Genomic DNA, 23034 nt, shown 5'->3' on the forward strand with positions numbered 1-23034 from the left:
TTAAACACAAAAAAAATCACAGAAGAGCACATAAAATATGCAAATATGCTTCTTCCTAGTCTATTTTTTCCCTAAGATGCTATGGCATGGTTGTTAAGAGCATACACTATGGAGCCAGCCTGCCTGGGTTCAAAATGCTAGATCTGCCACTTACCGTGTGACTTTGGGTAAATTACTTAATTTCTGTTTCCTCATCTGTAAAATAGGGGTAACGAAAGGATCTACCTCACAGAGTTGCTGTAAGTTAATACAAGAAGAGCTCTTAGAAAAGTACACCTGCGCATAGCTAACATTTATTATTCACTTTTTTGTTTTTTTCTGATCTTAAAAATGTGTTTACCTTCTGTTTAGTATATATGACAATGGTGACTAAAGCATCTGTTTGGAACCAGTCATAGCTGTAAAATATTTTAAAAAGAATAAATAATCATGTGCATTAACATATATTAAATCATTAAATATATAATTTTAAAACATATACAATTTAAAAATATAAACTATGACACAATAAATACATGATTTAAAACATACAGTTCAAAATCTACAGTGAGAAATATATTTCTCTAGGTAAAGTTTTTTTCCTAAATAATCAGTGGTGTTACCATGAAATAAATAATAAAGCAATTATTTCTCAACTTAAAATACTTATACTTCCATGTATTCTAACTTGGATAAAAACAAACAAGATCCTTGACAAGGCACTTTTTATAAAGGTTACACATCTAAAATTCCTTTTATCAGAGCAGTAACACAACATGTTTTCTGAAGAAGCATGACAAAATCTACATGCTTATTACCTTCACTCCTCCCTGTCACAAACATATTTTTACTCCTCAAGAAATTAACTCACCAAGGATGCTTAATGGTCAACAGTAAAAACTTAAGGAAAAACTAAGTCTTCGGTTCTGTAATAGCTATTGATCAAATTGATTCTGTTTTTGCACTTACTACCTGTATACAGGCCCCCAATGTGAATGCTAGGAGGTATCCTGAGGCCCTTAACTTAAAATTGAATATGAAATAATTTAACAGGTAAAGCAAGTAGAGCCGGAAGCTGCTGTTATAGACTCACAATAGGGGGAAAGGTGGTAAGAGAAAGACTACAAATAACACACATAACCCTAAGGGCATCTGAAATATCATTAACAAACATATACATGGATTGCTTAATTTACTAAGACAGGGTACAATACATTCTGAAGGATTTCCATTAAAAACTGATAAAGCAAACTAGACACACAAAAAATAGAGTAGTTGAATAAATTATGGATATTCTATGATCAATCTCCATCACATGATAGAATACAGACAAAAAATGCTTTTGCAGAATCTTTCATGACATAGGAAATTGATCATAGAATATACTGTAATACTGTATTATCAAAATAGAATAGTATGGAAATAGGTATCACATGAATAAACTGTGTGGAATAAACCAAATATTAGAAGAGTCTATATCCAGAGTTGATGGGATTACAACTGATTTTATCACTTTCTTTTGTATTTCTATTTTCCAAGTTTTCTACCATGAATGTATATTTTATAATCAGAAAAAATAGTTCTGAATAGTTCTTTTTTAAAGTTGTGGTGTTTAAAATGGGTTAAACTTCGGTTATGTTTAAAATTCATATTTATGGAACAGCTCATTCTCCAGCAATGCCTGATAAATGAGGCACTACAGTTCTTGTGTCAAAGAAGCATAATTAATATAATAAGCAATAAATCAAACTTAGAGCCATTTTTTTAACATGTATATTTTGGTGTAGAACTGATTACGCTTTAAAAAAGTAAAACAAAGATGCATACCTTGGAGAACTAGGCCCTTCTTTGGCAAGTGGATCTGTCACTTGGCTCTTGGGAAGCATGCCTTCACAAAGAAAAACAAACAAAATAGCTACAGTTCATCCATGTAGCATTTTTCGTTTTTTCCCCCATCTTTTCAGTAAACTTCTTATTGAAATATTATGAAAGGACACAAGTCATAAATGTACTATTCAATGGATTTTCATAAGTAAAACGTACTCTTGTAGCCAGCACCTCCCTGTGCCTCCTTCCACTCAGCACCCCTCCCCCAAGGGTAACCACTATTCTTTTAACATCATGAATAGTTTTTGCCTGCATTTGGCCTTTATAAAAAATGGAATCATAAAATATGTTCTCTTTTGGTCTGGCTTTTTTGGTCCAGCTCTATAGACATTTCAGTTAATGTCAAATCAGCATGATTAATAGTAAACAATAAATCAGGTCTGGAGCTTTCTGAGATTTTATCCAGGATGCTGAATACATCAGTAGTTTGTTCCTTTTTATTACTGAGTATTACTACACTGTATGAACATACCATATACCGGAATCTATTCATTCTCCTGTTGATGGACATTTGGGCAGTTTTTAGCTGTTACGTATAGTGCTGTTATAAATGTTCTTGTACATGTACATATACATTCTTAAAGAACATCCATCTACATTTCTGGTAGGTATATAGGACATGTATATGTTTAGCTTTAGTAAATACTGCTAAACAGTTTTCCAAAGTGGTCATACCAATTTACACTTTCTACCAGAAGTGTATGGGAGCCCTGTTGCTCCACCACCTTGCTGACACGTGGTATTCTGTCTTTTTTCATTTTAGACATTCTTGTGGATGTGCCCCAGCATCAAATTTTATTTTTTATTTTTATTTTTTTAAAGATTTAATTTTTAATTTATTTTTGGCTGCATTGGGTCTTCGTTGCTGCACGCGGGCTTTCTCTAGTTGTGGTGAGCTGGGGTTACTCTTCATTGTGGTGCACGGGCTTCTCATTGGGGTGGCTTCTCTTGTTGCGGAGCACGGGCTCTAGGCACACAGGCTTCAGTAGCTGTGGCTCATGAGCTCTAGAGCACAGGCTCAGTAGTTGTGGCTCACGGGCTTAGCTGCTCCGCGGCATGTGGGATCTTCCCGGACCAGGGCTCAAACCACTGTCCCCCGCACTGGCAGGCGGATTCTTAACCACTGAGCCACCAGGGAAGTCCTCAACATCACATTTTCAAGGCTCTGGTTTTCTCACTGTTTTCGAAAACTCTGAGAACACGGAAGAGCTCCAAAGATACTATCAGTGATACTGTCAGACAAACAACTTCAGGTGTTACGTCACAAATTGCATAAAGTAGTCTACAATAAGACAATCTTTTCTAGTTAAAAAAGAAAAGGTAATTCATCTGGCAATCCAGCTTATTAGCTGAATTTCTATAACTTTCTTGTGCAAACAGGGAGGGAAAAAAACCCAATTTTTAAACATACATTAGTAATACGGTTCAGTCAGAGCAGCCCCGTGCATTTCGTAAGTGTCATACCAAATTTTTTGGGGGGTTAGTGGCACTGTCAGTCATAATTCCAAGTCATACTGAACGGCTGAGGAAGCCAGAGCTACCGAGCCCAGAGGAGGGGAGATTAATAGGCTGGCTACTCAGCATCTGTGTAGACACTGGAAGAGCACCCCGTGCCTGAGGGAGGGACACGTTCAGCCTGGCCTCTGAGGGCGGAACTCCTAGTCACCATGAGTATTCAAGCTGAGGGCAGATGAACACATGTTCAGGGACGTTATAGAAGGGATTATGGTAAGAGTCAGGGCTGCTCGATGCTTTGTGACCCCCTGGAGGGGTGGGAAAGGGAGGGTGGGAGGGAGGCTCGAGAGGGAGGGCATATGGGGAGATACATGTATGCATATGGCTGATTCACTTTGCTGTACAGTGGAAACTAACAACATTGTAAAGCAATTATACTCCAATAAAGATTATATAAAAAGAGAATGTAAACAGTAATTACACTCCTGAAAAAAATCTATCCTATAAAATAAAAACATCAATATATAAAGATGAAAAATAAAAGGAGGGCTGCAATAAGGGATCTACAAAGTTCTCTGCCAAATCCTCTAAGCTTAGGCAAGTAAACACATCCTCCGTATAAAAAATATCTAAATACCCCAAATAATTCTGTGAGGCAATATTGTACACAGTCACGTGAATATGATTCATTTTTTACTATAAATGTATATGACTTACCGTTTAAGAGTCTCTTTTCCTCGTGATAGTCTGTACAGTGGTTTAGAAAAAAAGTTAGGTAAGAATATTGTAACATCAGAGAGAAGATCGGTTAATATTATTGAGTTAAAGGTAACAGCCCTCTTCTTGAAGGGCTTTCTTCCGAGGCCTGAGGAGAGAAATAAGGCTGATAAACAGATGGCCTATGCTTTAAGTAAGAAATTTCATCTCTGAAGACTGCAGGCCACTTCTGCAGGCATTTGTCTCCAATTTCACTGGGCTTTTTCCTCCTTCTTTGGACATTTTTGCTCTAATACCTTGGTTTATTTCTTTAGAAAGCACATAAAGACCCAAGTTTTGTCCTGATCGTCATATTCTAAATTAGTTAAAACTATCCAAAGTTTATTAGATTACACTTTATATATGAAACATACATATTAACCCAAAGAAAGACACCTTATTATCTTTCCTATCTAGGTAAGCAGTTAAAATGATTATTATTACTCCAAATTTAAATGGCCAAAATGCTGAAAATATCTTAAGACTTTCACTTGTATATCAGTGCAATCAATCATCAGGGGTACAAGCCAGAAAAAAATTTAATGGGTGTTTCCTTTCAGGATGGCAGCCAGCTCACAAGTCTATATTATATTTTGATCACCACAAGTTTTATAACCATATGTCAAAATAAAACGCTCAGCAAGTTGCCAGAGTTTAAAAAAAAAAAAGAATGCCAAGCTAACACAAAATATTCAAGTAGTAAACTAAATTGATAGACATTACTTGTTAAGGTGACATCATCTTGTTTTGTAGAAAAAGAAACCAAAGTACGTATATCAAAGCTTTCAAATTTTTTTATGTTCTGATTTTCAATCAGCCAGAGATCCCATAATTACTACCACTTCACTCACATGCCATAAAATACCCATGATTAAGGAGGTCAGATAACCATTCTTTTTATTTTCCCCTTTTTACTGAAATAAGTTCATAGCTGAAAGGGATCTTAACAACATACACCAAATTTATCATCCGCTCCCCTCATTAAAGGCTGAAAATCAGAGGTCAGGACTTGAATGAACCCCACAGCTCTTTAGCAGCAAAGTCAAGATTAAACTTCATCTCCCCTGAAACTAAGCGCCATTTTTCTTAACATGCCATTGTGAGAGATAATACTTTCTGAAAAGACACAGGACCTAAAAACCATTTAAATTATGTCTCAAAATGAGCTTTGTTTTTCAACTGCCAGATGAAAATCTAGTCATTAGTTTGCAAGGGATCACTGATGTCCCTGCTTGCTGACTTACTTTCATACAATTTCATCTGTCTTTGCTACTGCAGTTGTGATCATTCGTTTTATAAATATCTTAGAACAATAGCAAACTCACAGTAACATAAGTAAATTAAACCCAGTTTCAGTGTACAACATAGTTGGCAGTTTGATGAATCTCATTTATCATGTAAAACAACTTGTTTTTATCTAAGAGGCTCAGATTTTGAAAACTTGTCCCCAGGGAATTTGTTTCTAGGGAAAAAATATGCCATCTCATATGATTACTTCCTGTCTGATGTGAATTGATTTGAACCTGTCAGAACTTTATGGATCCTGCTACGTTATTCATTTTTTTCTGAGTCTTTTTTTTCTTTAATAAAAGAAGTATCAGTAGGAAGAGAACATCTAGCTAAATGATCTAAAATATCTTTAAAACTCCACTAGTGGGCTTCCCTGGTGGCACAGTGGTTGGGAGTCCGCCTGCCGATGCTGGGGACATGGGTTCATGCCCCGGTCCGGGAGGATCCCACGTGCCGCAGAGCAGCTGGGCCCGCGAGCCATGGCCACTGAGCCTGCGCGTCCGGAGCCTGCGCTCCGCAACGGGAGAGGCCACAACAGTGAGAGGCCCACGTACCACAAAAAAAAAAAAAACTCCACTAGTGTACTTTTGCAACTCTTTTTGAAAACTGAGTCACAGAAATACGAGAGGCTGTTTTTACTGCTAAGCACATTTACATCAGAGTTACTCTAGGCACATGAGATACTTTCCTCTCTAACAAGAAATCTAACATTCTGTCTTGATACCTAATTCCATCATTCGGTTGGCTCCATGGCCAAGAAAATTTGCATCTTCTTATAATATTGGTTAGACTGCATTACTCTGATCAGAGCCTCTGCTTTCTGGAAGGGTCAGAGTCCTTTAGAAGGCTGGAGCTGTGATCTATCAGCATTCAACTCTTCTTTGGTAAGAGGGCAGGCGACAATTTTTAATTGCGACCCCAATCTAGTTTACCTCTTCTAAGTGGAGCCACAGAAGGATCCCCTGGGATGGGGAAAGTTAAAAAACAAGCAAACAAACAAACCCTGTCTTACTAGTATACTGATTCATTTAACAAATACCTGTTGACCATCACCTTAATAGGGATAGTGACACAATATGAAACCCTTTGGATAAAAAGTTAGGAAAATACGACTATATGTTCAGTTTGCTTATACATGCGTAATGATGATTTGGAAGAATACACAATAACACGATTACCTGCATCTGTGCACAGGAGGGAAAAGGGTAGGTGGGAGACAAAGGTATGACCATGGCACTTCTCATTCTGGAATCGTGAATGTATTACTGAAAAAATTAAATAAACTAAATTGGAAACTTCAATATGGTCTTTTCAATATGATATGATAAATGTTTTAAAAGAGATATATAGAAGGTGGCATGGAAGCACAGGGATGAGGGAGGGCACTGTTACTTGAAATATGAAAGGACTTCATTGAGGAAATAATATTTTAGCTACATTTTGAAAATATGTAAGCATTTTTCAGGAGGCCCTGAACAAAAAACATTCTAGGAAGACAAACGCCGCACTTTTACATCTGAATGTCATATTTATCCATAGCTACGTACCCCACCTTCCTTTCTCACTCCAAAAGGCTGATGTCACGTAACCATCAGATAGGAGCTCCGTCTTTTTACCAGGGATCTTAGTCACAAAATCCAAAGTGTACCATTCTCCCTTTACTGCTTTGCCTGGCCAGAAGACTCCCTGGTTCTCTACAATGTGTTTAATAACCATTTTTCTCTAGAAATTCTTCCTCATCTCTAAAGAGAACTAACTCTTCATAACACAACTGAGGCCTAATTCTTGGTTTTGTTTCCGAAGTCATAAACCCATTTCTCAAATTCTATAAAATTTAATAATTTATGTATTTCTAAACTATCCTTCTCTTTTACTCTCCTTAATTTATCGTTGTAAATATCCTCTGAATCATCTTCAAATTTTGTACATCTCTCAAACTTCAAGGCCCAGAAGTTTACTCCTTATCCTAGAAGTAGTCTACTAGCAGAATTAAAATAAAGGTTCAATAGTTCAAACACATACTCTGAAAAATTCCAGGATTAAAAAGTTCTAAAAGTACCAGACTATATAGTTACTTATTCCTGGTCAGTTTTTCTCTCCACAATTCATTTAACTAATCACAGCAAATACTGCATTTTTAGAAGTTTGTATTTTCTGCTTTCAAGGCTATACTTGTCACTTTTTATTCAATTCTCCAATTTATTAGTTATTTTCTACTCTTGTCCTATCCTCAGAGGGATTAACCACTCCTTTCTTATTTGGTATTACCCATACACAAATATACACATGTTCAAAAATCATTTTTCAGGACTTCCCTGGTGGTCCAGTGGCTAAGATTCCACGCTCCCAGTGCAGGGGGCCCGGGTTCGATCCCACACGCCGCAACTAAAGATCCCGCGTGCTGCAACTAAGACCCGACACGGCCAAATAAATAAATAAATATTTTTTAAAAAGCACGTTAAAAACAATCATTTCTCTCTGAAAACAAAACAAAACAAATACTAACTTAAACCAAACACTGGCCAGTCACAATCACACAGCAAGACCCACTTCCTGCTCAGGCCTGCATCTGCCCCCTGACCGGGGACTTCTCACCCCCCATTTTTAATTACCTGTCCCTTATATCTTTCTGGCAGGAATCACTCAGACAGTGGGACCTATAGCACAAAAGCAAATGAAGGTAGCCTGGCTGAGAAAGCAAACCTGCTCAGCCAGTAAAGTCCACTTCACCATGACACGCACCCCTTTCTCTCCACTAGTAACTGTCTTGCTTCCACCGTACTGAGCCTCTGAGCTTGTGCTCTGTCCACCCACTTGAGCCCTGAACTGTCCCCATTTTATCAATGAGGAAACGGTAGCTCCTAGAAGAGGGAACTTTGACTGACTATACAGAAGCTGACCTCCCAGCTGGCAGCCAGCCCACCCAATTAGTGATGCCACTAATACCATCATTTTTAAGAATAAAAAACTAATTCATATATGAGGGTTTCTCCATGTCAGCACTAGGAACATTTGGGGCCGGATGATTCTTCGTCATGGGAGTGTATCCTGTGCCTTGTAGGGTATCTAGCAGCACCCCTGACCTCTCCTCTACCCAAGGGAATGCCAGTAGCATCTAGTTCAGCGGTGACAACCAAATCATCTCCAGACATTGCCAAATGTCCACTGGGGAGCAAACTCAACCCAGGTTGAACCACTGGCATATACCAAAGAGAAATAAATTAGTTGAAAGAGGATAACTTTAATGAGGTGATTTTCTGCCTCACAAAAGGAAGCACCCAGGATTTCTCTCAATGGTGGGCTTCTCCTATTAAATAACTGCAGCCTTTAAGGAAAGTACATATACCTACAAGCCTCAGGATCTTCCCTTTTAAACTGACGGTGTTAGAACAGCTCTAAATCCCTCTTCCACCTCAAAAGTATTCTACTGATCTATGGTTCTAAGTGCTTTATAGTCAGCAAGCGCTTGTGAAAACTAAAAACATAAAGTATTAGAAACCATGATAAAACAATGAGAAATTAAGAAGAAACATTCCTGACACTGGGCTATGCCATTAGAAAATGTGACTATTTTACGGAATGGCCATCATTAAAAACTCTACAAATAACGAATGCTGGAGAGGAGACGATGTGGAGAAAAGGGAACCCTCCTACACTGTGGGTAGGAATGTAAACTGGTGCATCCACTATGGAAAACAGTACAGAGGTTCCTCAGAAAACTAACAGTAGAGCTACCATATGATCCAGCAATCCCACTCCTGGGCATATATGTGGAAAAAACTCTAATTCAAAAAGATACATGCACCCCTATGTTCACAGCAGCACTATTCACAATAGCCAAGACATGGAAACAACCTAAATGTCCATCGAGAGATGAGTGGATAAAGATGATGTGGTACATATATACAATGGAATATTACTCAGCCTTAAAAATGAATGAAATAATGCCATCTGCAGCAACATGGATGGACCTAGAGATTACCATACTAAGTGAAGTAAGCCAGAACAAGAAAGACAAATACCATATGATATCACTTATATGTGGAATCTAAAATATGACGCAAATGAACCTATCTCTGAAACAGAAAAAGACTCATAGAGAACGGACTGGTGGTTGCCAAGGCGGAGGGGGTGGGGGAGGGATGGAGTGGGAGGTTGGGTTTAGCAGATGGAAGCTTTTATATATAGAACTGGATAAACAGCAAGCTCCTACTGTACAGCACAGAGAACTATATTCAATATCCTATGATAACTCATAATGGAAAAGAATATTAAAAAAAGAATGTGTGTGTGTATATACATAACTAAATCACTTTTCTGTATAGCAGAAATTAACACAATACTGTAAATCAACTATATTTCAATAAAAAATATATATATAAAGAAAATGTGACTATTTTTAAAATATAATATATTAAAATTTTAAGAGTGCATTTATGATCTGGTACAGTGCTGTCCAGAAGAAATATAATGCAAGCCACAAATATAATTTAAAATTTTCTAATAACCATATTAACTATGTACAAAGAAACAGGTCAAATTAATTTTAATAATATATTTTCTCTTAATGCAACATATCCAGAATCTTGTCATTTCAACATGTAATCAATGTAAAATTGTTAGATATTTTACATTCTTTTTTTCATCCTAAGTCTTGAAATGCGGTATTTTACGCTTGTAGCACATCTCAATTTGGAGAGTATTTCCATACTCAATAGCAGCCACATGTGGCCAGTGGCTATAATAATGACAGCAAAGGACTCAAAAAAGGGCAAAAAGAACATTTGTCACCTTTGCCAGAGAATGAAGTGTTCCACATAAATAATCAATAACTGAAGCTCACCTTTTCAAACAAAGTTTCTCCCTTTATTCATTATTGATATCTTTCTAAAGCACAATACAAACCACAATACTTTTTAAACAAAGGATTATAAAAAACCCACTGACTCTTCTCTTGATAATGACCCACTAGTACTATGTGTTTTATATTCTGACACTGTTAGCTCTCCTGTCTTCTTCTCAGATACCACTCCTACCCTAGAAGCCAGTAGATAAATGGAAAACTGTCCTCCCGGGACTGCTCAGCTGTGGGGATGCCTACAAAATGCTACTTCTGGCTCCTCCCTGCACTGGGGTCTGGCAGGTCACGCCACCTAAAAGATGGTGTCAAGGATCTCGTATTGAAAGAAGCCCATATATAACATTTCTCTTCAGTATATCCATCACCCCCCCAAACCCCTATAAATCCTCATGTCAGCAAGTCTCCACCTACTGTTTCCACTTCGTCTCTGTTTTCATCCTCTATTCCTACTTAATCTGTTTTCATCCTCTATTCCCACTTCATCTCTGTTTACACCTCTGTTCCCATTTCATCTAGAGAAGCTCTAGTTGTAGAGTGAACATAGTCTCTAATTTGATACAGTTAACAGTTTACTGCCTGCCCCTTGTTGTCTCAGTGTAACTACTAATAGAGGCTCCATTCATTCTCCAATCTGCCCCAGTTTGGACAATTACACGGTCACCCCATCTAATAGTCTCTATCCTTAAGTCTCACGCCAGCAGACTTCAAGGATCAATCTCTGCCTATAGACGAAAGGCATAGGAGGTACTGTTAAAACAACATTCACTTTAATTATCATGAACATTCTTGACACATTAAACCTTTCTCTTTAGTTACTTTGTCCCTTTTATATGATCTACTAGTTCTGGTTAGCTTGGAGTTCAGACTGTTATCTTGCTGGATCTTAAGTCTCTACTGTTCCAAAAACCCGATCCATTTACTTGCAGTCAACAACTTTCCTGATTTGTAAAGTTCTTGTCTTTGCTTCCTAATGCCTTGCAAGTTCTCTCACATCACTACCTGCTACTGGCCTCATCTTAGCAAAACACTTATAATCCAAAAAGGCTTTATAGTGAAACTGAGATTCATAAACATGTTCTCACGTGCCCTGTCAATAATAATGATAATACTTAATTTTTCCCAGAAGCAGAGCCATGGTAAGACACATGCTGATAATTATAGGGATACAAAGGAATAGAAAATGTAAGCAGCCTCAGTATTGCAGGAGCAGAGGGGCAAAAGCAGCCACCACAGCAATAACCACTCCTACTATTCCCACCACCTGTTGCTTCTAATGCATCAGGTGGTTAGCAAACATCATTTAATCCTCACAATGACTTTGGGATGTTTCATTCTTAGACCCCATTTCACTGCTGAGCAAAAACACTCAGATCTGTTAACCGACGCTGAAGATCGACAGCTCATGAGTGCAATTTGAGGCGGAGATGAGATCTGAAGCCATGTTAGTTTCTATGAAACTTGTGCTTTTTCTACGGATCATGCAGCCTCAGGAACCAATACCAGGGCCAGAGACAGTGTGAAAAAGGAAACTTTTAATTTATGAATACACAGTATCTCAGAGTCCATTTCTCATCCTGGATAAGAAATATGTTTGCACTTCCCTGAACCAGGTGGTGAGAAGGAGAAGGAATATTCATTATGGTTTAGTTCTTCACCATTAGGATTTAGTCAGAAATCCCAGTTTCCTCAACCCTTCTGATTTTGGTTTCATAAATCTGTTTGTTTGTTTTTGTTAGTCTTAACTACCTTTATTTCATCCTTGTTACTGAATGACTTTAGGCTGTCAGTTGTTTTCCCTCAGAACTTCCAAGATACTGCTCTCTTTGTCTCCTATTGATGTTCTAGTAAATTAGCAGTAACAGCTAGTAAATTACACTAGTAAATTAGCTGTCAATTTACTAATCACTGGTTTGTTAGTAAACCTATCTCTCTCTGGCTGTTGTCTTTGGTGTTCTGCAGTTTTACAATGAATAGTCTATGTGTGGATTTCTTTTTATTTATCTTGATTGGGGATTTGCTGAACTTGCTAAATCTGAGATTTGTGATTTACCAATTCTGGAAAAGTCTCAGCCATTCAGATGTTACCTCCTCCTCATTCTCTCTACTACTTCCTTCTGGAAACCTGATGACAGGTGTTAGATCTTATTGCTCTGTCCTCTGCGTCTCTTGCATATTTTTCTATCATTTTGTTTCTATGCACCACATTCTGTTCAACGTCTGCTGCTCAGTCTGGCAGTTCACTCAACTCTTCTACTACGTCTAAACTCTAACTATTCATGCTATGCACTTTTTAATCTCACCAGCTCCACTTTTCATTTCTAGGAGTTCTATTTTTTTTTCAATTTTACATGATTATTTTAGCAGTCTCTTGCTTTACTCATGTTACCAATTCATTCTTATTTTCCTAACCACTTCAAACATAATTATTTTTATTCACAATTATTTTTATAATTCCTTGTATACAAATAATAAAGTCCAAGGGGTGGAATTCTGCTTTTGTTTCTGCTGACTTGCTTCCTCAAGTGTTGTTTAATTTTTCTACTGTACGCTAATAACTGCTGATGTGTCCCTGTGGGAATTTTAAGGGTTTTAGGTTGAAAGTTTGTTCCACCATTAAAAATGTGTACATAAATCTGCCAAGCAGGCAGGGAAACCAGTAATGGGAGACCATTGTATTTCTCGGTTTGAGGTTTCTAAGACCACATAGGTGGTATATATATTGGAATTCCCAACTCTTACATGCGCAAGACTGTGGTTACAAATTCTCAAAGGAGATTTCTCTTTCCTCCATCACCTCATAAACAAGGTCAAGGCAGACTATCCTGACATCCCCCTTTGTTGTTGCACAGATTTCTTTTCAAGACTTCCCATTTCACTGATCATACAGACTTCAAGAGTCAAGCCATAGGCAGGGATCTCAGCTCCAACTCCCTGCCTTTACAGACCCAAGATCCAGTCTCCCATTTCCTATGTGACCATTAAAATTCCCATGTGGCTCTACTTTCCAAGTATCTGATAAGTGCTTTGGGGAAATGGAGGTATCAGAACTAGCTTATCATCCTGGACTGCTGCTTCTAGCACCCCTCCTTTTTTTTTTTAATTAAATATCTGGGGAATTCCTTGTGGAATCTGCTCATTTTCAATGGTGTTTGCCGTATGTGATGAAACATTCTGAAGATTATCTGTCTTTCATTTCCAGGGAGGAAGGAAGGAAACCAGAAAAATCCTCTTATTAATTTCATGTCTCCTATGTCACAAAAGCCTAAGGAGCTGGCACACTTTCTGACCACACTGAATTACAGAGAAGCACATGACCTTTAGTACCAGACTGTGTAAACAAGATATGTAATGTTCAGGATGAGGTAAAATTAGTCAGTTAGAATCTTTCCTTAAGAACATGGCCCCTGCTGGCAGTGAATAGGTGAACTCAGGAGCAATTAAGAGAAGAAAGGGATTTGTTTACAAATGTAAACTGGTTTGGAAGGACTGCCAGACACTAAAGTTCAAACTAGCTTGCTTTTGGTATACACGCAGACCTCGTTTTATTGTGCTTTGCTTTACTGTACTTCACGGATACTGTGTTTTTAAAAACTGAAGGTTTGGGGCAACCCTGCATTGAGCAAGTCTATTGGTGCCATTTTTCCAACCGCATTTGCTCGCTTCATGATTCTAGGGCACGTTTTGGTAATTCTGGCAATATTTCAAACCTTTTCACCATTACTGTATTTGTTACGGTGATCTGTGAGCAGTGCTCTGATGTTACCATTGTAACTATTTTGAGGCACCACAAACTGCACCCACATAAGACTGCAAGTTCAATCTATAAATATGTGTGATCTGACTGCTCCATCGACTGGCCAGTTCTCCATGTCTCTTCCTCTCCTTGGGTCTCCCTATTCCCTGAGACACAACCATCTGAAATTAGGCCCATTAATATAACCCTACAATGGCCTCTAAGTGTTCAAGTGAACGGAAGAGTCCCACGACTCTCCCTTTAAATCAAAAACTAGAAATGATTAGGCTTAGTGAGGAAGGCATGTCAAAAGCCAAGACAGTCTGAAAGCTAGGCCTCTTATACCAGACAGTCGGCCCAAGTGTGAATGCAAAGGGAAAGTTCTTGAAGGAAATCAAAAGTGCTACTCCAGGAAAGCAAAACAGCCTTACTGATGACATGGAGAAAGTTTTAGTCATCTGGATAGAAGATTAAACCAGCCACGACATTCCCTTCAGCCAAAGCCTAACTCAGAGCAAGACCCTAATCTCTTCAATTCTATGAAGGTCGAGAGAGGAGAGGAAGGTACAGAAGAAAAGTATGAAGCTAGCAGAGGTTGGTTCATGAAGTTTAAGGAGAGAAGCCATCTCTATAACATAAAAGTTCACAGGGAAGCAGCAAGAGCTGATGTAGAAGCTGTAGCATGTTATCCAGAAGATCTAGCTAAGATAATTAACGAAGGTGGCTACACTAAACAACAGATTTTCAGTGTAGATGAAACAGCCTTCTACTGGAAGAAGATGCCATCTAGGACCTTGATAGCTAGAGAGGAGAAGTCAATGCCCGGCTTCAATGCTTCAAAGGACAGGCTGACTCTCTTGTTAGGGTCTGATGCAGCTGCTGACTTGAAGTTGAAGCCAGGACTCACTTAACCATTCTGAAAATCTTAGGGCCCTTAAGAACTATGCTAAATCTACCCGGCCTGTGCTCTATAAATGGAATAATAAAGCATATCTCTTAATATGGTTTTCTGAATATTTTAACCCCACTGTTGAAAACTACTGCTCATAAAAGAAAGATTCCTTTCAAAATATTACTGCTCACTGACAATGCACCTGGTCACCCAGGATGTCTGATGGAGATGTTCAATGAGATTCACGTTGTTTTCACGCCTGCTGACATAACATCCATTCTGCGCCCTGTGGATCAAAGAGTCATTTAGACTTTCAAGTCTTATTATTTAAAAAATACATTTTGTAAGGCTATAGCTCCCACTGATAGTGAGTCCTCTGATGGATCTGGGCAAAGTCAACTGAAAACCTTCTGGAAAGAGTCACTATTCTAGATGCCATCAAGAACATTCCTGATTCATGGGAACAGGTCAAAGTAGCAACATTAACAGGAGATTGGAAGAAGTTGATTCTAACCCTCCTGGATGACTTTGAGGGCTTCAAGACTTCAGTGGAGGAAATAATTGCAGTCATGGTAGAAACAGCAAGAGAACTGAAATTAGAGGTGGAGCCTGAAGATGTGACTGACTTGCTACAATCCTTGCTACAATTTCATGATAAAACTTGAACAGATGAGGGATTGCTTCTTACGGATGAGAAAAGAAAGTGGTTCCTGAGATGGAATCTACTCCTGGTGCAGATGCTGTTAAGATTGTTGAAAAGACAACAAAGGATTTAGAATAGTACAGAAACATAGTTGATAAAGCAGCAGCAGCATTTGAGAGGACTGACTGATTTTGAAAGAAGTTCTACTGTGGGTAAAATGCTACCAAACATGTCTGCACTCTACAGAAAAATCGTCATGAAAGGAAGAATCAATCAACGTGGCAAACTTCACTGCTGTCTTATCTTAAGAAGTTGCCACGGCTACCCCAATTTCAGCAGCCACCACCCTGCTCAGTCAGCAGCCATCAGCATCAAGGCAAGACCCTCCACCAGCAGAAAGATTACAACTCTCTGAAGGCTCAGATGATGGTTAGCTTTTCTCAGTAACAAAGTGTCTTTAAATTAAGGTATGTATGTTGTTTTTTTTTTCAGACATACTGCTATTGCACACTTAATAGACTGGAATAGAGTGTAAACATAACTTTTATGTGCAATGGGAAACCAAAAGATTCATGTGAGTTGCTTTATTGCAATATTTGCTTTACAGCAGTGGTCTGGAACTGAACCTGCAATACTTCTGAAGTATGCCTGTATGCGTGTACTGCTTATTTGTTTTATAGCGATAGAAAGAAAAAATACTTTTTGAGCCTCTGTTACATTCATGCTAATTTACTTACACTAATTCTTAGCCCTATGAATCTGTGTACAGACGAAAAAACTTGAGGCTCAGAGACAGAAACTGCCATCTTCATGGCACAGCCAAGAGGCCATGGAGCTAGGGTTCAAATCTAGGTACGCCTGTGCTATTTCTATACAGCTGACACAGGCCTCTAACAGTAAGGCCTGGAAATACAAAACTCACTGAACTAAATAAATAGTAGCAGAGTCAGCTCAAACAAGCCAATGTATTCCTAATTTGGATGTCAAAATCAGGAGTTGTTCAAAAGAAACGACTCGGTTCCATCTACAGTAAAGGATTTAAGCAAAGTACTCCTGCTACTCCAACTGCCTGTCTAAACTTTTCAAAGTGTGCTCTTCCAAAAGAAGCTTAGGAGGAAAGAGATGATCTCCAACACCATGCCGATTGTTGAGTGGCAGTTTGGAAGGTAAGGGAAAGAAATCGTTTTTTTGTTTGTTTGTTTAACATTTATTTATATATTTGGCTGCACCAGGTCTTAGTTGCAGCACGTGGCATCTTCGTTGCGGTGTATGGGATCTTTAGTTGCGGCATGCAGGATCTCAGTTGCGGCATGCATGCGGGATCTAGTTCCCTGACCAGGGATCGAACCCAGGCCCTCTGCATTGGGAGCACAGAGTCTTAACTGCTGGACCACCAGGGAAGTCCCAAGCAATTGGTTTCTTTAAAAGTACTTTAAAATCAGTTTTTAGGGTAAAGAGTCAAGGAGTGGAAAAGTTCAAGGCAAATGGGAGACAAAGCTGAGAGGGGAAACTTTACTGTATAACTTTTTATATTTTCTGATTTTTGAGTCATGTGAATACAATTACATATTCAAAAAATCAAATTTTAGGAAACTAGTCTAAAAGTCACCTCTAACCAACTGTTCGAGCTACTCTATGTAACAAGAGAATAAAAGACTAATGAAAACTAAGTAAATAAAGTTCTTTCACTTCCATTATGCTTATTCTCCACACTATGAATGTTCTCTCAAAACATGCCAAATTTTTAAGGTAAAGTCATTGTTTCATTCTAAAGAACTAAAGTAAAATCTTTACAGTGGCTAGAACAGGGCACCAGTGAAATGAGAACAATTTAGTGATTTCTTTAAATCTATTTGCTGAAATCCACCTAAAAGACAGTCCATGTGTATCACACATCAATGCCAGTTTCGCCCTGGCTCCACGTACCTTTAGGAAAAGCAGGTTTAACGGCCATCCTGCCAACCAGGCATTCTTTCAGCATGGATTCATAGTTGACCCAACGATGAACCTGGTGTGGGAGAAAAATAGCAGAAAAGCAACATGACTCTAACTCCATGAGATGCCCTAATTTTTTTCTGATGAAAACTAAATATTCTTACACAGCTCTGAAAAACTAAGAAGCAGATTCAATTAGCCAACAAGGGAGTGACAAAATGGAAGCATATATAGGGACTTTAGAACAATGTTCTCAAAGTGTTGTGTACAGACCCTCTGGAGGTTACTGACGCCCTTTCAGATGCCCATGAGGTGTCGATTAGTTTCATAATAATACTAAGATGTTATTTGCCTTTTTCATTGTATTGACATTTGCAGTGATGTTGAAATAGCAACGGTGGGTAAACCAGTTTGCATCTTAGCACAAATCAAGGCAGTGGTCTCAATCATCACACTGCTTACCACCACAGACCCACAGGGCTGGAGGGAGTTCGTTTCATTTAAGAATATCCTTCATGAAGTAGAAAAGACAATTAATTTTCTTAAACCTCAACCCTTGGTTACAGGTCTTTTTTATATGCTGTGTGACAAAATGGGAAGTTCTCAAAAACACTTCTGCTGCTAAGTAAGGTGGTTGCTGCGAGGAAAAACACTTAGGCAACTGTTTGATTTGCCTATTAAACTGTGTTTTTTCTTGAAGGGCTATTTACCCATAAAAGAAAAAGAATGACCTATAAACTAGTTACTCAGACTTGGGTATCTGATAGACATTTTCTTCTAAATGAACAAAGTGAGACTGTCACTTCAAGGGAAACAACTGACAGTATTTGTTGCCAGAATTACTAGTGGGAATTAAATTTAAACAACCTTTCTGGAGGGCATCTTCTCAATATATATTAAGAGCCTTAAAATATGCAGCTCTTCCTTTCAGTAATTCAGGAATTTACCTGAGAAAATATTTGCATATACACAAAGATGAAGGCACCAGGATACTCATCATAGCACTAGTTATATTAGCAAAATATTGGGAACAACCTAAAAGTCCAATTGTAAAAGACCAGTAAAGGAAAATCATAATATATTGTTCCATGCTATATAATCACTAAATAATCAGGTCAAATAATACTGACACCAGAATCTTTATGTATGTTCCTGAGTAAATAAATATACACTAAAATAGAAAATATGTAAAAAATATATATGTACTTATAAATGCACACTAATTAATATAAATTGAAATTTTATTTACCAAATAGTTATGGAGTCTCCAGTAATGTGTAAAGCACCATCTCTGGGGTTATGGGGTTGGGTAGAATTTTAACAGATAGATGAAGGAGAAGGATAGTCAAAGAGACAAAGGTATGGGGTTTGTCTATCATGGAACTGGTGATTTGCTCAAAGCACTTCAGTTCCAAAGCAAGTTGCATGTTGAGAATATTTACCTTGATACATTATTTTTAGGCCCTCAAATGCCAGACTAATGACTTTGAATTTATTACACTGTCATTGGTGAGCCTCTGAAACTTGCAGAACAAGGTGCTAAGATGATTGTCTTTAAGAATACTATTCTAGCTGTCATGTTATCTAAATTGGTACTGAAGGTAAAGATACCGGGACAGTATTAAAATATTAGGGCTAGAGAGGGTGATGATGACTTGACCTAAGGCAGTGGGAAGACAGAAAAGGTGCAATGTTTAAAGACAGCATCATAGAAGTTCGCCAGTGATTAGATGTTGAGGCACATTTGTTACCAAGACTGTTGCCCCAGAACCATACTCCTGCCCCTCCCTCAGACGGAAACTAACTGCCCTTATCGAGTTTCAGGCCCAAATACAAAAGGAGGAAGCTGCTCCCAGAGAAATTTCTAAACTGGTTAGAACTAACTAGGCCCAAAATGGCAGAAGTCCTAAACTCCAGTGGACCTTGAGCCTCATTATACACTCACTGTAATACATTAGCATGCTAAAAGTGACACACCCACCAGCGCCATGACAGTTGACAACTGCCATGACAACAACCAGAAGAGCCCAAAAAAGGACTGAAAAGGAGTGTTGCCTCAGTTCCTGGTCCAAACACACCCCCAGTTCTCGGATAAGTCATGAATATTCCTCCCACCCTTTACTCAATTCCCTCCATTTTACCTCAACCTTCCTATACATATGGTGTCTCAGCCTGAGTCAGGTTGAGAAGTTGATCTGCAAACTAGTTCTTGCTTCTCCATTCTTTGGCCACCGAATAAAGCTTGTGCTGTTCCAGTCTCAGCACTGGTTTTGTTATTGGCTATACGAATCCAAGCAGAAAAAGAACCTCCCAGGCTGAGACAAGGGATCTCGACCTGGGCCAAGACCCTGGCACAGGTCCAGGTGATCACTTCAATAATACAATGAGAGAAGGTAAAGATTACTCAAGTGGTTTCAAGTTCCCATTTCCAGAAACAGGAAACAGTAGAAAAAACAAAGGGCAGAAGATGAGTTGATATTATCTGAGGGCACACTGAGTTCAACTGCCAACAGGTTTTCAAATCGCCCATCAGCCAACTGGAAATGCGAAATGAGAAGTCAGAAGTGAGATCAAAACTAGAGACAGAAGTCTGATGATAAAGAGATTACTTAATATTCTTTGTACAACTCAAATACTAGATATTAAAGATATAAGACACTTCACCACTGTTTCTAGAATTTTATCAAGTTGTTTACTTCTGTGGTGAGTAAAAGTCGTAAATAAACATCATTGGTCTTATTAAAGCCAAGGGGAATGCAGCAATCTGATAACTAAAGTGTGGACAAAGGGTGTAGCCTGACATTTCAGTAATCAAAGGATGTCGCAGCCATAAAGCCATCAAGCCACTGCAGCCGCCCCCGATGGTGTGGCCTAAGAGGAATTCAGGATGGAGAAAAAGAGGATACTGGCGCTAGAGAGTTAAGGTGCATATTAAAGGAACAATTTCAACAAGCCCAGACTCTTGCATCTTCCCATACACAGAAAAGCACTAAAATAATTAACTGAGATGCCTGTTTTTTGTGATTAGTAGTAATGTTTCGATGTTCTACTACATGTTTTTTCCCAGCAAAAGCTCCTATATATCCTGGTTTCTCCCTTACCTCTTTGGAACAGTTTCTCAGAGCTATCTGAGAGGCTGTTTCCAGACTACAGTCCTCAGTAACGCCTCAAATAAAACATAATTCTCAACTTTTAGGTTGTGCATTTTTTTTTGGTCAAAAAAAGTACTGTTGAAACTGCTAAAGAATTTAACAATATAGCAGTTCTTGTGACTTCCCCAAAACAAACTTATTTCAACAAGGTCCATATAATCGCACAACACTAAGAAATATAAACAGGACTAGATGTTACCGGAAACTCTTCTTGGGGAAGAGTACATTCAGCATCAAGAGGTTATAGGTGCCAGCTAAAAACTGGTACTTGCCATCTTGCCTCTTCAAGGACTAAGTCACTAGCCACCGCAGCTGCTGACCTTCAACACCCCCCCGAAAGGAGTGCAGGGTGGAGAGCAGGAATGACCCACTCTGTACTCTGGGAAAAACTGGCAGAACAGGCCTTCAGAGAGTTAGATATTTTCAGGAGATGATTTTACGAGCCCAAATTCCTGCATCTTCTCATGTCTAGAAAAGCACTAAGATCATTTAAGGTGGCATCTGCTCCTCGTAACTAGCAGCAAGCATCTGCCAAAATGCGTGCCTGACTCCACGCACCCCTCTTCACTAAAATCATACAATACCGACCTCTCCCTCTACCTCTTGGGAGCAGTTTCTCAGAGCTACCTGAAATGCTGTCTCCCAGGCTACAGTCCTCATTTCGCCCCAAATAAAACTTAACTCACAACTCTCACATTGTGAATTTTTTTTTCAGTTGACACAGGACAGATAAAAGTGTGGTAGACAAGTTTTCCGGCAAATATTCCCAAACTTTCTATTTGGCTTGCACTGCTAGCCAATAACAAACATCAAATGACAACGGGAATTTAAATCAGCAATGAGGACCTCCCAAGGAGAATCCTATTAACACCAATGGGTGAAAATGACTTTTCTCCAACCCAGGAAAAACATTAACAGCAAATGAGATTCGGTTATTTAAGCAGATGCATGTAAGTACATTAAAATACAAAACAAATTGTATTTCTGGTATCCTGGTCAAAAAATAAATCCTACAACGGATGAGAAGGTAAGAGGAACAGAAATCAAATTTCATTTGTTCAGAACGCAACTCTAAAAATAACCCAATCTGATACAGGTATCTCAGATGGTAAAAACCCAGTACTACAACATGGTTAATCATCGCTAAAATACAAAATAAAGCATTTGTGAGACAAAGACCAATTTCTATTCTTCTCAAGATAGTTGTTTCAAAATAGCAGTTCAGCCAATTGATAGTAATTATCATATTCTACATGATTTTTAAACAGTATAAGAGCTAATCATTGTTTTTAATAAATATAAGGGGGAAAAGTGACTAATTTAAGTATCTTTTGACACATACTACAGAATCTCTGCTATCTCTAGGAAAAATGTTTTCTATTCATTAATGATCTTTCTACATAATATGCAGACTTAGTACAGCAAGACAGGCTGATTATGTAACAATCCCCAAATGAGCAAAGAAGCTAAGGGACTTGTTATTTCCTCTAATGGTCACCGCCTCCTATAAGTCAGTCATCACCATTATCAAAATTGATCAAAACTGAGTAAACAGTTACCAGCAGAGGACCAGCAAACACTTAAGAGTAAACTCCCAGATACAGATCTGAGAGCAACTCTAAACTGTTAGTAAAATAATTCAAATTAAACGAACAGTTGTTACTTATGAGCATCTTCCCACACTTCAAAATTCAAGCCACACGTCTGAAATTTATGCCACTATTTTCTTTCTTTCTACCACTGTCGCACTGCTGAACCTAAGAGCACTCCTCCACTGTGAGGGAATGGTCACTTTCAGCACCTTACCTGGTCAAAAAGGTCAGTACCATCTGATCCCGCTGCACTCATAAGTTCCTCTTCTCCACCAGGGTGATACTCCATGTACGGGCTGACATTATAAACAAACCCTACATCAAATAAGGAGAAATAACACCCTAAATGAACTTCTTACAAACTGCACAAATTAGAAATCGAAGTTTCAATAAATTTTTCCAAATACATTCCATTTAACAAACCATTATTTAGAAGTATTAAGAATATGAGGGGTCTGAGATTTCACCATACTTGCAAGCTAACAAGTTAGCCTGCCAGTTTCATGGGTCCTGACAGAAAACACGAGACTCCCAGGTTAGAAACAAAGGGGAGCTTAGTACTTACATCAGTAGAGGTAACTAGAATATCAGCATCTGCAAGAGTTCCCTGAACCCCAATTCCCACAGAGCTATGTGAAGAGGGCCAGATAACACCTGTAAACTCAATGTGCTTCATGACGGAAGAGCAACCTTGAGCTTAGGAAGTGCGAACATTTTCTAAAGGGCAGTAAATACACCTGGCCCTCTGCTGTGGAGGGAGACATGATCTCTATTATACTGAACAGTAAGCAAAGCTGTCCTTTACTCTAGAGGGAGACACTAGCTCTACCATCTAAGGTCGTGCACTACGCAAACATCC

The 23034-nt window shown here is 38.6% G+C and overlaps 1 protein-coding gene across 1 annotated transcript in view; it reads right to left on the minus strand.

Annotated features, from left to right (window-relative positions):
- The window catches only part of CYB5R4 (cytochrome b5 reductase 4), an 84487-nt gene that overhangs the window by 35658 nt on the left and 25795 nt on the right, over positions 1-23034 (minus strand). Inside the window, exons 3-7 of the mRNA XM_065888853.1 lie at positions 22390-22490; positions 17423-17504; positions 4039-4068; positions 1807-1867; positions 341-398 (exon numbers count right to left, since the gene is read on the minus strand). Coding sequence (XP_065744925.1) covers positions 341-398; positions 1807-1867; positions 4039-4068; positions 17423-17504; positions 22390-22490 — 332 coding nt within the window. The remainder of the gene's footprint in view (positions 1-340; positions 399-1806; positions 1868-4038; positions 4069-17422; positions 17505-22389; positions 22491-23034) is intronic.

This window comes from Phocoena phocoena, chromosome 12 (assembly GCF_963924675.1).
Source record: "Phocoena phocoena chromosome 12, mPhoPho1.1, whole genome shotgun sequence".
NCBI lineage: Eukaryota > Metazoa > Chordata > Mammalia > Artiodactyla > Phocoenidae > Phocoena > Phocoena phocoena.